This window comes from Heterodontus francisci, chromosome 8 (assembly GCF_036365525.1).
Source record: "Heterodontus francisci isolate sHetFra1 chromosome 8, sHetFra1.hap1, whole genome shotgun sequence".
NCBI classification, from domain to species: Eukaryota; Metazoa; Chordata; class Chondrichthyes; order Heterodontiformes; family Heterodontidae; genus Heterodontus; species Heterodontus francisci.
The window spans coordinates 29,302,085-29,317,180 of NC_090378.1; the positions used below are offsets into that span (position 1 = coordinate 29,302,085).

The 15,096-nt window shown below is 42.2% G+C and overlaps 1 protein-coding gene across 2 annotated transcripts in view; it reads left to right on the forward strand.

Annotated features, from left to right (window-relative positions):
- The first annotated feature begins 7,268 nt into the window (after window positions 1–7,268).
- Window positions 7,269–15,096, forward strand: part of LOC137372722 (PALM2-AKAP2 fusion protein-like) — a 90,008-nt gene continuing 82,180 nt past the window's right edge. Inside the window, exon 1 of one of the 2 annotated variants that reach the window (XM_068036871.1) lies at window positions 7,269–7,481. In XM_068036871.1, coding sequence (XP_067892972.1) covers window positions 7,314–7,481 — 168 coding nt within the window. In that variant the 5' untranslated portion in view covers window positions 7,269–7,313. Of the gene's footprint in view, window positions 7,482–7,731; window positions 7,791–15,096 lie in introns of those variants that run through there. The other variant, XM_068036873.1, reaches the window with a different exon arrangement.

Consider the following 15,096-nt stretch of genomic DNA (forward strand, 5'->3'; position numbering starts at 1 on the left):
TACATGGGTCTTTATGGAGAGTGGGAGAGAGTGTTTAAATTCCTCTAACAGAATTACTTCTCTGAGATTCTCATAGCTGAGCTGTACTATAAGAGCCCTCAGTTACTGGTCAAAAGCCAGCTGCTTACTTCTTTCAAACTCCAGATAAGTTTGATTAGTTTGCTTCTTGAGGGTTCTAAACTTTTAGAATTGGCTTCAGGTACTAATTCATATGCCCCGAGGATAACATTTTCTGTCAGTTCATAATTTGATGAATTCTCATCTGGCAACAGGGAATAAACCTCATGGGCTTTTCTGGTTAGCTAATTTGTAATAAAAGAGGCCAGATCTCAGCTGGCCATTTTAGCTGCCTTGCCAGTTTCTCAAAGGACACAAAAAATACTTCTACATCTTCCTCATTGAATTTTGGGATTAGTTGAGATAGTTTTAACAGTTTTGTACCCAGCCCTGAATTACAGTCCTCCATATTGGCCATGCTTTCACTGCGGTTACTCTGTCACCCCCTAGTTAACTCAAGCCGCTTCAGCTCTCTTTCTTCACATTCTTTCTGGAAGGTTCTTTTTTTCTCTCCTCCCTCTCTTTGTCTTCACGTTCCTTTTGGAAGGCTCTTTCTTTCTCTCTGTCTCTCTTTCCTCAAATTCAAGTTTCCTCTGTTCCAATTGTATCTTTGATAGCAATACTCTCTCAGCGCCTTTTTCTAACCCTGTTTCTGCTTCTTCAGATTCAAGGGAAAAATGGTTGGGCACTAGTCTTAGGAGTTCAGACTTCCTAACCTTGCCACATACAGCGATCCCACACTGTTCAGCCATTTTCCTCAACTCCTCCACAGACAGTGTTTTTAACTTATCCCAAGTTACTTCACTCTGGCTTGGGGAGCTACCAGCTTCAATTGCAGACATGTTAGTATTCAATCACACACAACCACAAGAAAACATGGATTGAAATCTTGCTCTTTTTTGCTTGGGTACAATTTGGCTTCCCACTTCCAATTTCTGTTGTTTGTCTGTGGGTAAAATTGCAGATGCTAGCACCTAAATTTCTGTTCCAACCAGGTGAGAAAGGTGTCTAGCATTACCTCTCAGCCTTCACCTGGTGTTACCGTAATAGGGATTAATTTTAAACACACCATGTTTTTGGCTCCCCCTTGGTGAATCCTTGTTCACTGCTTTCCGATTATAAGGCAAAGAAACCAGCACAAACAGTTTTTCTTAGGTTTAAAGAAGAAAGGTTGAAATTTATTAAACTTCAACTCTAATTCGGTTACCACCTACGATGATCCATCTCGGCCTTCTCCTGAAGTCCCCAGTATCACAGATGCCAGACTTCAGCCATTTCGATTCACTCCGCGTGATATCAAGAAGCGACTGAAGGCACTGGATACTGCAAAGACTATGGGCCCTGACAATATTCCGGCAATAGTACTGAAGACCTGTGCTCCAGAATTGCTGCGCCCCTGGCCAAGCTGTTCCAGTACAGCTACAACACTGGCATCTACCCAGCAATGTGGAAAATTGCCCAGGTATGTCCTGTACACAAAAAGCAGGACAAGTCCAACCCGGCCAATTACCGCCCCATCAGTCTATGCTCAATCATCAGTAAAGTGATGGAAGGTGTCATCAACAGTGCCATCAAGCAGCACTTGCTTAGCAATAACTTGCTCAGTGACGCTCAATTTAGGTTCCGCCAGGGCCAATCAGCTCCTGACCTCATTACAGCCTTGGTTCAAACATGGACAAAAGAGCTGAACTCAAGAGGTAAGGTGAGAGTGACTGCCCTTGACATCAAGGCACTATGACCGAGTATGGCATCAAGGAGCCCTAGCAAAACTGTAGTCAATGGGAATCAGGGGAAAACTCTCCGCTGGCTGGAGTCATACCTAATTCAAAGGAAGATGATTGTGGTTGTTGGAGGTTAATCATCTCAGCTCCAGGACATCACTGCAGGAGCTCCTCAGGGTAGTGTCCTAGGCCCAACCATCTTCAGCTGTTTCATCAATGACCTTCCTTCAATCATAAGGTCAGAAATGCGGATGTTCGTTAATGATTGCACAATGTTCAGCACCATCCGCGACTCCTCAGCTACTGAAGCAGTCTGTGTAGAAATGCAGCAAGACCTGGACAATATCCAGGCTTGGGCTGATAGGTGGCAAGTAACATTCGCGCTACACAAATACCAGGCAATGACCATCTCTAACAAGAGAGAATCTAACCATCTCCCCTTGACATTCAATGGCATTGCCATCGCTGAATCCCCCACTATCAATATCCTAGGGGCCACCATTGACCAGAAACTGAACAGGAGTAGCCATATAACTACCGTGGCCACAAGAGCAGGTCAGAGGCTAGGAATCCTTCGGCAAGTAACTCATCTCCTGACTCCCCACGGCCTGTCCACCGTCTACAAGGCACAAACAAATGCAGGGGAACACCACCACCTGCATGTTCCCCTCCAAGTCACACACCATCCTGACTTGCAACTATATCGCCGTTCCTTCAAAATCCTGGAACTCCCTTCCTAACAGCACTGGGTATACCTACCTCACATGAACTGCAGCGGTTCAAGAAGGCAGCTCACCACCACCTTCTCAAGGGCAGTTAGGGATGGGCAATAAATGTTGGCCTAGTCAGCGACGCCCACATCCCATGAATGAATAAAAAAAAGGATACACAACACGCCCAAGCTAGCATGTATACACAATACACACATGCACATACAGACAGAACAGAGTGGAAGAAATATAGTGAAAAAGTTTGAGGCAATCTCTGAAGCGGGTTTTTGTGACGGATCTTCGAGCTCACTGTAGAGTCCTTGATTGTAGGTAGATTTTGCTTTTCCTTCGGGCCCAGTATTCTTCTTAAATCTTGTTCGCTGTAGGAGAGTTTTCTCTCTTGGGGTTCATGTGTCTTCAGTGGATTCAAAGGCTTGCGAGAAAGAGATGGGAGCAAACAGGAGAGATCTTCTCAGTCCAGAAGCAAAAAGTCTTTCTGAGTTCAAACTCTCTGTGGCTAGTTCAAAAGACTCTGGGACAGCCAGTTAGTCATGTGGCCAGCTGGTCTAACCAGTCCTGGATTGTATCACCCTAGCAGTCTCTGGAATGTTCCTCACACACAATACCTGGTGAGCAAGGTCCATTGTGGGATGAATGCGTGAGGGAATGGTCCTTTGCCCTTCCAAGCACTGTCTGTTAATATGCAAATGTCTTTTCCAGCCACAGCTGATCTGTTTAACAAGTCATTTCCTCGCTCCAACAACAGTTTAAAATCAATGTTCATGACAAATTTAATGTGCCCCATTCTTGGCAGGTGGGAGCCTAGCATGACATTATGAGTCACAGAAGTTTTCTAGCAAAATGATGGGCACTACATGGTCATACCCTTACGAGTTACTAAAAAACTGATACTTGTACATTCAAACAGACCCTCCCAAGTGTTGTTATGAATCCTGGACCCGTGAACAATGGATTCTGCTAGGCCCAGAAGCAGACCCACCAGCAAGTCCTCTGACCTTCTTCTGGTCATTGGGTAATCAAAGATAAATATGGTGGGCAAGAACTGCAGCCAAAAATTGAGGAACATCATCTTTAGGTGGTGCAAGACGCAGCAGCCTCTGGCACTACAAATATATCTGAAATGTAGTGGCATCTGAGAACAGAATGAACATGTATCAAAGGTATCTGTAAAGTCTGTAATGTTAAGTGACTCAAATATTTATATTTATGAATGCCTTTGCGATATTCATCTATCTCTAACCTGTGCCCCAAGTGGTCAGGTGAATGATGACAGAGCTGGAATAGAACACTTTCTTTACTTTTGACCTCCACTGTCACCATCAAGTGTTCTCAAATTAGTATAACACAGCCAGATGCACAGCGAAACTTATTCTACTTTACCCATGAATGTACCACTATTATAACATCAGAAAACCATCTCCTCTTGCACCACTGGTTTTCTCTTTACCCACCCACTATCGTGAGGTATCTGAGATGGCCAATTTAATGCCAATTAGTGCCAAATTACAGACAGTATTTTGTTGTTGTGACCCAAACACTGGGATCAAGATTAATACTACCAAAACATGTTCATCTCCTGGTAGGTCTGCTTCTAGGATAACTATAGCAATCAGACAGAGAAGACTACCTGGGCTAACTTGATTCTGGAATACAAAGTGAAAGGACATAGGAACAGGAATAGACCATTTAGCCGCTCAAGCCTATTCCGCCATTCAATGATATCATGGTTGATCTGTGATCCAACATCATTGGATACCCGCCTTTGCCCCATTTCCCTTAAAACCAGTGGATAACAAAATTTATCAAAATCAGAATTAAAATTAACAATTGACCTAGTATCAATTGGCATTCGCGGAAGAGAGTTCCAAAGTTCTACCACCCGTTGTGTGTAGAAGTGTTTCCTAACGTCACTCCTGAAAGGTCTGCCTCTAATTTTTAGACCTTGTCCTAGACTCCTTAGTCATCAGAAATAGTTTCTTCCTTTGAGCTCCACTTAATATTTTGGAAACATCGAATAAATCATCCTTAACCTTCTAAATGGCAGGGAATACATTCCGCGCTTCTGTGATCTCTCCTCAGAATTTAAACCTTGCAATCCAGGTATCATTCTGTTAAATCTACACTGCACTCCCTCCAAGGCCAATATATCCTTCCTAAAATGTGGTGACCAGAACTTTTCACAATACTACAGGTGTTGTCTAACCAGAACTTTGTACAGCTGCAGTATAACATCTACCCTATGTATTCTAGTCCTGTAGATATAAAGGTCATTATTCAATTTTTGACTATTTTTTGTACCTGTTCAAGACATTTTAACGATCTATGTACCAGGACTCCAAGTCTCTTTGGACTGCCACTGTTTCTAGTCAACCTTTTTCGGTCCAAAGTGGATGATCTTGCACTTGACTACATTGAAATCCATTTGCCACAGTTTTTCCCATTCACCTAATTTATTAATAACCCTTTGTAATTTTTGGCTTCCATCTATACTGCCTACAATGCTAACTATATTTATATTGTGACGGAAATCACACCGGCCAAATGGAAACATATTAATTTTGTCATATGGAACACGACTTGATCTTTTTACTGGACATTGAACATAACTTGTTTAAAAGGACCACAGAGCGGAACAGCTAAAACATGGCTGCATATTTGCATTCTGAAAGACAGCTGCATAGAGAGACAATGGGAGTGCTCCCTGATTCAGATGGGTTTTGTTAATAGTGATGATCAAAGGACATTGAGAGCTACTGACCTTGTAAGAGACAGCACTCCACCTCCCAACCCCCTCTCCCCCCACCAAGTGTGTCTAGTAAGCTTTGAAGAATCAACAACCCTCGCAGACGATGCTGTTTCAAATAGAGGGCTGGTCACATGACTATCCTGGCCAACCTGGGAACTGTTTGAATTGTGCCTCACGGAAAGGTTTGGGCAGTCTGCAATTTGAAAACTAAAGAGAAGGAAGGCCCTCCTCTCTCTGTCTCTCTCTCAAGCAAAGTCCCAGGGACTCAGAGAAGCAGCTTAAGGCTCAAGACAGAGGACCTCTTCAGCCTTCTGGTATCAGAGAAACAAGTTTGAAAGTGTGCACTGGGCCCCAACGAGAACTGCAAGACTTCAACTCCAATCAAGGAGTGTACAGCAAAATTAAAGACAGTAACTAAAATCCATTTACTACTCCAACCCCTCCCCCTTATTCTTTCTCCCTCTCTGTATCTATTTGTTTATTGCATATGCATGCTAGCATGGTTGCGTCATGTATTTTTAGTAACTTTAACTGAGTTAGAGTGTTAAGGCCTATCAACTTAATTCTTTCTTGTTTAAACCTAAGAAAACCTGTTTGGTTGGTTCATTTACAATTACAATTAGAGAGCAGTGAGCAAGGACTCACTGAAGTGAAATTAAAAACACTTTGTTTTAAAAGTTAAACCCTGTTTAAAAGATAAATTCTACCAAACCAGGAAAGGAGCCAGAGGGGAGCCTGAGACCCCTTCCTCACCCGGTCATTACAGTATCATCAGAAAAATTGGGTATGTGGCTTTCTAGCCCATCGTCTAAATCATTAAGCAAGAAAGTGAATAGTTAGGGTTCCGATACAGATCCTTGTGGGATGCCACAGGTCACATCCTGCCAATTAGGCTACCTGTCCATTATTCCTACTCACTCTCTCGTGCCACTTAACCAATTTCCTAACCAGGGCAATAATTTGCCTTCAATTCCATGAACTTCAACTTTAGCTGTCTCTTATTAGGGACTTTATCAAACAGCTTCTGGAAGTCCATATAAATAACATTCATAGACATTCCCTAGTCCACTACTTTAGTCACCTCTTCAAAAAAATCCATCAGGTTCATCAAGCATGATCTACTGCTTACAAATCCATGCAGGCTCTCTCTGATCAGCAGAAAATTTTCAGTGTTCAGTCATTCTATCCTTATAGACGTTAGTAGTTTTATCCATCTCATCACATTGAAATCAGCCTTACCTGAATCTAGAAAATTAGTTGTTTTTCTTTTCTCCCTTTCAAATATTTCATTGAACTCAATTATAATATGATCACTATTAAGTAAATGTTCATATACGGTTAGGCCTTACATAAATCTGACTCATCACTCAATATTAAATCTAATATGACTTGCTCCCTTGTTGGTTCTAGGTCATATTGTTGCAGAAAACTATCCCAGACACACTTAAGAAACTCTATCTTTCTGACATAAGCTAGTCTGCTTATTCCTATTTATATGAAAGCTAAAATCCAACCCTGCTCGGTCTCCTTAATTTCATTCACCTTACATAGAATTGCATGGGATTTATGCACAGAAACAGGCCATTTGGCCCAAGCAGTCCATGCTGGCCTTTATGCTCCACTTGAGCCTCCTCCCATCTTTCCTCTCATCTAAATCTATCATGGTGACCCTCTATTGCCTTCACTCTCATATGCCTATCTAGTCTCCCCTTAAATGCATCTATGCTATTTGCTTCAACTACTCCCTGGGTAAAAAAGTTTCTTGTGAATTCCTTATTTAATTCTCAAACAGAAACCTGCCAAGGGGGGTTTCCTCACTTGGAGTGAAATTCAGCTTGGTTTAAGAATGTGGCCTCTTCCCATGTATTGCCATTAACAATGAAGGGCTCCAGGTATTTTTCTGCGGGATCAGCACTCATACTGAGCAATGTTCCGAGTTTGAGAGTCCTTGTGCTGACTGGGCAACAATGAACTAAAAAGAAGCTGGTTCCAGTCGTTTCCATGGAGACTCGTTAATTTGGCTGGTGTGGAGCTCGCTGCGAGGAGCAGTGAGAGAGAATGCAGTCGCTGGGAGACCGTGGGATTCAAGTAGCGGAGTCACGGGTTAATGTTGGAGGCGCCGGGTTCAGGGTGAGGCGGCCGGCGTGTTTCACTGCAATTAGCGGGCTGGCTGCTCACTCCCGCAATCCGGGATGGCTCGGAACCGGCGCTGCGCCCTGGAGACAGGTAAGTGAGGACAAGTGGAAAACCGGCTCCACTTTACACTTGCCGCCCTCCTGTACAATGCAGAGTGGGAGGTCGATGGAATCAGTGGTAATAGTGGACGGCATTGGGAGGGAGTGAGGGTGAACTCTCCTCAGGGCTTCTGATCCTTTAACTTTCTAAACGAATAGTGTATTTTACCTGAAAACTCTTCAAATCGATTATAATTGATGCTAATAGTGATTTCTTTTACCGTCAGGCGGCAGATGATTTAGGAAACTATCAGCACCCGTAAGGATGGTTTTGTGTAGGAACTTGGTGAATCCATTCGTGGTTAGGATTCTTCATTTACTTTTTTTTAGCAGCCACACGTACCGTGTGAAAGGCAGTGTTTGCATTTTCGGACCTCTGCATAGTAACCAGAGGAATTATTCCCCGTGACCACTGTTGGCGAGGGTATTACTTTGGTACCAAGAGAAATGTTGGAACAAAAACAGATTAAAAAAAAAAGCTGACCTCCCAAATTCATGACTGTTTAATCCTTTTAATGCTTTATTTTTTATTTTAAATGTTTAAAAGTGTTGAAGCTCTCAGCAACAGAACTGCTTTCCAATCAAGTTTACGCTTCCAATGGAAGTTAATGCAACTATGTCACTATATTTTTGGAAGCAGTTTTATGTCACTATCTTTTGTATAGCTGACTCTCAAATGTAGTATGTAGTGTATCAGATGCCATTTTGGGGTGGGTTTTAAAAGATCACAAAGATACCAAAGCAGTAAATATTGTAAATGCAATCATTTGAGATAGGATTAATATTTTTCTCTTTCAGACACTGCATTTGCAGTACCTTTTTAAAATTTTTCTATCTTTTTTGTAATTTTTCCTTTTACCTCCAAATATGTATGAGAATCAACACTTTGCAGTGTAATTTTTAATCAGTCTTCCAAGTAATTTGTATGCCAGATGCCTGTGTTTAGCTGATGGTCTGCATGTCTGTGTTTGCCAACAAAAATCGGCATGGCTTCTAATGAGACTTAGCGCAAAATTACTCTAGCTTCTCGTGGGGATAGGAATTTCCATTTACAGCATTGGCCAAAATCAGTTTGTAACACGTTCAGAACCTGACGAAGAAGCAGTGGATAGCAATGAATGGGAAGGAGAATGGAAAGCAATACTGTGGAAATGGCAATGAAGGATAGATGAAACGGATGCTGATGAATGGATCAAAATGGATGATAAAGGAGAGGGAAGAGGCAGAAGATGAGACTGGTGTTCTGTGGTGGGGAGGAGGGAGAGTGCCAGCTTGAAATGGGGAGAACGACTAGGAGAAATAGTTGCTACAGTTGTACAGGGTTTTGGTGAGACCACATCTGGAGTACTGCGTACAGTTTTGGTCTCCACATTTAAAAACGGATGTACTTGTATTGGAGGTGGTGCAGCGAAGATTCACTAAATTGGTCCCTGGGATGAGAGGCTGAGTAAATTGGGCCTATATTCTCTGGAGTTTAGAAGAATGAGAGGCGATCTCATTGAAACATATAAGATTCTGAAGGGGCTGGATAGGGTAGACACTGAGATTGTTTCTGCTGGTCGAGAATCTAAAACACAGGGTCACAGTCTCAGGATAAGGGGTCGATCGTTTAGGACTGAGATAAGGAGAAATTACTTCACCCAAAGGATTTGAATCTTTGGAATTCTCTACCCCAGAGGGTTATGGAATACAACATTTAAGGCTGGGAGCGACAGCTTTTTGAGGTCTCAAGGAATCAAGGGATATGGCGAGCAGGCAGGAAGGTGAAGTTGAGGCCAGAGATCAACCATGATCGTTTTGAATGGTAGAGCACGCTCGATGGGCCATATGGTCTACTCCTCCTATTTCTTGTGTTCTAGGTTGGAGAAGAGAAGATGAATGATTGTTCCTTCCACCCTACTAGCACATACAAAGTGCATCTATGTAAAATTGTGGGGAGTTGGATAAGGTGCAGTTTCTGCTAACTGTTCTGGAAAGGTAGAGTGCATCTGTGAACTGATTCAACTGAATGGTTGTGGAGGATCAAGTGTTGAGGTTACTTTTGGGAAACTGATGGTCCTTTTACTCTGTTAAAAATCCAGTTATCATTTTGGTTTCCTTTTTGATGATTAAAAATCTATCAATTGTGAACCAGAATGCATCATTAATGTAAAAAGTTCCAAACATTTCCAAGGGAGCGTGCCCTCAAAACCTTTAGTAGTGTGCAACCATTTTGTACCTTCAATGTTTGCATTTTCCTTTTCAGTCTTTTATATACTTTTTGCTCCAGTATAATGTTGGGTAAATCTACAGCTTAAGGTACAAACTGATGTAACTAATTGTATCCATGTTATGTGTTTATACGCAGAACTTTCAGTTTTTTTGGAAACTGTGGCAGATTTGTGGAAACCATTAGTCAGCTTTTGTGTTTTAGATTGACGTTCATGTTTTTGTCTGCTTCATGGATTAGGTCAGTGGAAATGTTTGTCTAGATACAGAATCTAGTGTCATAACTATGCTGATAGGATACTGACAGACAAACATTTCAGCTCCAAAAAGAGAATTTGTTCACTTCAATCAACTCCAGTTGCATTTGATAGCTCAGATAGAGATTAAAGCAAATTTTTGCAAATGCCGGTTATCAGACATCTGTTTTTAATTGTATTACCAGCACTTTCTAAAAGCATCTGAAAAGATAGGTTAATATTTCAAGTCAGATCCTTTGTCAGAACTGGTAATGGAAGATCAGACTGAAGAAAACAAGATTAGATTAGAGATACAGCACTGAAACAGGCCCTTCGGCCCACCGAGTCTGTGCCGAACATCAACCACCCATTTATACTAATCCTACACTAATCCCATATTCCTACCAAACTTCCCCACCTGTCCCTATATTTCCCTACCACCTACCTATACTAGTGACAATTTATAATGGCCAATTTACCTATCAACCTGCAAGTCTTTTGGCTTGTGGGAGGAAACCGGAGCACCCGGAGAAAACCCACGCAGACACAGGGAGAACTTGCAAACTCCACACAGGCAGTACCCGGAATCGAACCCGGGTCCCTGGAGCTGTGAGGCTGCGGTGCTAACCACTGCACCACTGTGCCGCCCTACTACAAGGTAGTAGAGGAAATGCAGAGAGAGGAGAAACAAAAGGTAAAAATGAAGAATCAACACCCAAAATCTTTGGAAGTCTCCTCCTCACAACCTGAGCAGTCTCTTGGAAGTTCCCTTTATGCTCTTCTATTCTGAAGGGATTTCCTGTATAAGTTGCACTTGTACACTTTGCACTTCCTTTCTCTCGTCTTCCATCAGGACATGTCCTGGCATGTTATCTTGCTGTCCATTGAAAGTGGAGGCTCCCAGTGGAAGACTCCGTACTTGGGGATATTTCCCTGTGCCATTGGGGACCTAGGTTGAAGAGTGTTTCATGGAGCAGCACCTAAGCCAATTCAAAGGTATTCATGCCACATATAATTTTTACAACCTGGAAGATACTGTACTCCACATAAACATGTAGCTGCAACCTCTTGTACCCTTGTTTTTCTATTTGAGTGGGCTGTTCATCAACTTTTGACTCCATTCAGTCACCTGGTACAAGAGGGCATGGAAAAGTTAGAGGACTTTCTTGATTCTGCTCCTGGACCTGGCCAAAACAGCCATCCGCAAGTCCAGGATAGGTAGGACTGGGGAGAAGGTTACTCTGGCTGCCTTACCCTTTTCCATGGCCATGTCCGCACCCTGGAGAGGGACCATATGGTGTGCACTGGTACAGTCAGCCATAAACTGCAACTGATGGGTGGTGTAGGACGTTAATTGTATAACTGACCACAATAACAAAATACTGATTTATTTTATGTTGCACTTTTTCTAGTTTGATTGGTGTTTGAGTTAGATTATTTTATTAGTGGTGCCCTGCTAGAAGGGACACTTATGGTACTGATTTTTGCCTAGTGACACTGGAATTTCTGGTGCCACCTCCATGGTTCAATTAAATAGTCCCAAAATGCTAATTATCATTTTTCTAGAAATTGCTGATATGTTACATATTTCTTTCTATTTGTAAAAGTCAAGAATTGGGCATGCAAATTATAGTGTGTGTAATAATGCCAGTGTGAGCAACTGATTTAACTGGACCAATCTTGGAGAATTGGAAAAATAGTATTTGCCAGACGAGTAAGTGCACAGCACTTTTGTGTCAATGTACGAGAAAGCAGCTGAATCCCAGCAATTATTCATTATTTTAATAGTGGTTGCAACATTCCATCTCCAAATACATTGTATACTCCTGTGGTAGAATTTGTTAGAGAATAAAATGTCACATTACTTGCAGTATCTTTTATGCCTATAAAGGATGCTTTGATTTGGGTTTTAATTGTCATGTCATTGTACACTACAAAAGCTATTGTTATGAGAGTTAATGGGTTTCAAAAAAAATTGCAAACTTTGTCCACTCAGCATTGTTGTGCAACATTCTAAGTCTTTTGAACCTGTCAACCATATGGGTATAAGGAAGTTTAAAATCTTTAAAAAATATATTTTGTCCCCTTAGTCATCGTGGGCTTCCTCTATCACCCCCAGTCCATTAGCCACTTCGTTCCTCATAGTCTTTGCTGCCTGTTTCAGACCTTTTGGCATTCTAGCTTTTGCCCCACTGTTCCCCAGCTGGTCAGATAAATGTGGTGTTGCCTACTGAGGATCAATACTGCAGCTATTTCTCCTAAATTGGTAACACATAATGACCACAGCAAAACTGTCTCTATTTTTGTTTGAAATCACCAATATGAGTTCATGTGCAGCCCTATTTTGGGGGGGGGGGGTGGGGGGAGGTGTTGGTGGGGTGGGGCTGGGCTGGGCTGTCTTGTGATCTGGCAGGATTGTTGCATGTCAAGCTGGAACTGAGATGTCTTCACTGGACTGGGGTTCTTCACCGTACTCCGGCATGTCCATGTTTCCTTGTTCCTCTCTGGGACTGCAGTGTGGTTCCAGATTGTAAGAAGTAGGAGGGAAAGGCATGTTTGTTCTGTAGGATGTTGTGGACTGCCTTGCAGAGGGGTGAGGATAGGTATTGAAGCAAGGTAGAGTATTCTGCATTTGAAATTGGAGCCTAGTTGGATAATTTATTTGTAGCTGATGCCTTGCTAATGAAGTGCAAGTCTGATGCTGTTCAAGTTATTTAATTTCTGTAGCACCTTGGAGGGGAGAGGGCTTCAAAATGTTAAGATGTCAATTTTGAAATTCTAGTTCATCTTTGCATGGACACATCATCTGCTTTGTTTGAAAGTGAAAGCGTCATATGACAATGACTTTGGGGTTGCACAAGTTCTGTGAGCATGTTCTAGCACCAAGTCGTCCAGTTCTGATCCCTGGAATAAAGGGGATAGTTGAGTTTGGCTCCAAGCCTTCAGGGATACTGAAGATCCAGATATTGCTGTGTTGCCGAAGTTGTTGAAGTCTTTAAGTTATTTCAAGAACCTTCCCTGGTAGGTAGATTAATTGGGCTTGTAGTCTTGATTTGCCATAGGATATGCGGCCAGACAATGCTTTGGCCTGCAACATAAGGAATGCTCAAGTTGTGTTCACTGCAAATTAAAAGCACCATATCAAACATTTTTAGAAAGAAAAGTCCGGGGCTTCGTCAAACAAATCACTATTTCTAGTGCTCACAGAGTGTAAACTGAGATAATAGTATAAAGGGTACTTTTTTTTTAACATAACATTAGAACATAAACAATAAGAGCAGGAGTAGGCCATTTGGCCCGTTGAGCCTGCTCTGCCATTCACTAAGATCCTGAGTGATCTGACTGCAATCTTAACTCCATTTTGCTGCCTGCTCCTCCCCCCCCCTCCCCACCTTCCCCTCCCACCCCACTCCCCATAACCCTTTACCCCCTTTGTGGATCAAAAATCTGTCTAGCTCAGCCTTGAATACCTAGTCTCCACTGTTCTCTGGGGTAGAGAATTCCAAAGATTAATGACCCTCTGAGAGATGAAATTCCTCCTCACCTCCATCTTAAATGGAGACCCATTATTTTGAAACTGTGCCCCCTAGTTCTAGATTCCCCCATGAGGGGAAACATCCTCTCAGCAGCTACCCTGTCAAACCCCCTCAATCTTGTATGTTCTCATTGGAGTTTAGAAGCATGAGTAAAGGCCCAGCCTGCTCAACCTTTCCTCATAAGACAACCCCTTCATCCCAGGAATCAACCTAATGAATCTTCTCTGAACTGCCTGCAATGCAATATCACTCCTTAAATAAGGAGACAAAAATTGTATGCAATACTCTAGGTGTTGTCTCACCAAAGCCCTGTACAGTTGCAGCAAGACTTCCTACTTTAATTCTCCATCCCCCTTGCAATAAAGGCCAACATTCCATTTGCCTTCCTAATTACTTGCTATACCTGCATGCTAACTTTTTATGATTAATGTACGAGGACATCCAGATTTCTCTGTATTGCAGCATGCTGAAGTCTCTCTCCATTTTAAAAAATCTGCTTTTCTATTCTTCCCGCCAAAGTGGACAACCTCACATTTTCCAACATTATACTCCATCTGCCAAATTGTTGCCCATTCACTTAACCTATCTATATCCCTTTGCAGACTTTGTGTCCTCCTCACATCTTGCTTTCCTACCTATCTTTGTATCGTAAGCAAATTTGGCTACAATACTCTCGGTCCCTTCATCCAAGTCATCAATATGGATTGTAAATAGTTGATGCCTCAGCACTGATCCCTGTGGCACCCCACTAGTTGCAGGTTGCCAACCTGTAAATGACCCATTTATCCTGACTCCTCTGTTTCCTGTTATTTAGCCAATGCTCTATCCATGCTAATATATTGCCCCTAACACCACGAGCTCTTATCTTGTGCAGTAATCTTTTGTGTGGCACCTTATCAAATGCCTTTTGGAAATTCAAATACACTACATCAACTGGTTCCCCTTTATCCACCCTGCTTGTTACATCCTGGGAGAACTCTAATAAATTTGTTAAACACGATTTTCCTTTCACTAAAGCATGTTGACTGCTTCATTGTACTATGATTTTCTAAATGTCCTGCTGCTCCTTCCCTTAATAATGGACTCCATCATTTTCCCAATGACATACGTCTCTAGTTTCCTGCTAACATAAAAACAAAATACCGTGGATGCTGGAAATCTGAAATAAAAACAAATAGAAACAGTTCTGATGAAAGGTCACAGACCTGAAATGTTAACTCTGCTTCTCTTTCCACAGATGCTGCCAGACCTGCTGGATACTTTCAGCACTTTCTGTTTTTATTATAGTTTCCTGCTTTCTGTCTCCCTCGTTTTCTTGAACAGAGGTATTACTTTTGCAGTTTTCCATTCGCTGGGACCTATCCAGAATCTAGGTAATTTGGAAGATTCCAACCAATGCATCTGTTATCTCTGTAGCCACTTCTTTTGAGACCCGAGGATGCAGCCATCATGTCCAGGGACTTGTCAGCCTTTGGTCCCATTAGTTTTCCTAGTACTTTTTCTCTAGATATAATTGTTTCAAGTTCCTCCTTCCTTTTGTCTCTTGGTTTTCTACTATTCTTGGGATAGTTTTTGTGTCATCTTCCATGAAGACAGTGTCATGCAGGCCCCCACCTGCCAAGAATGA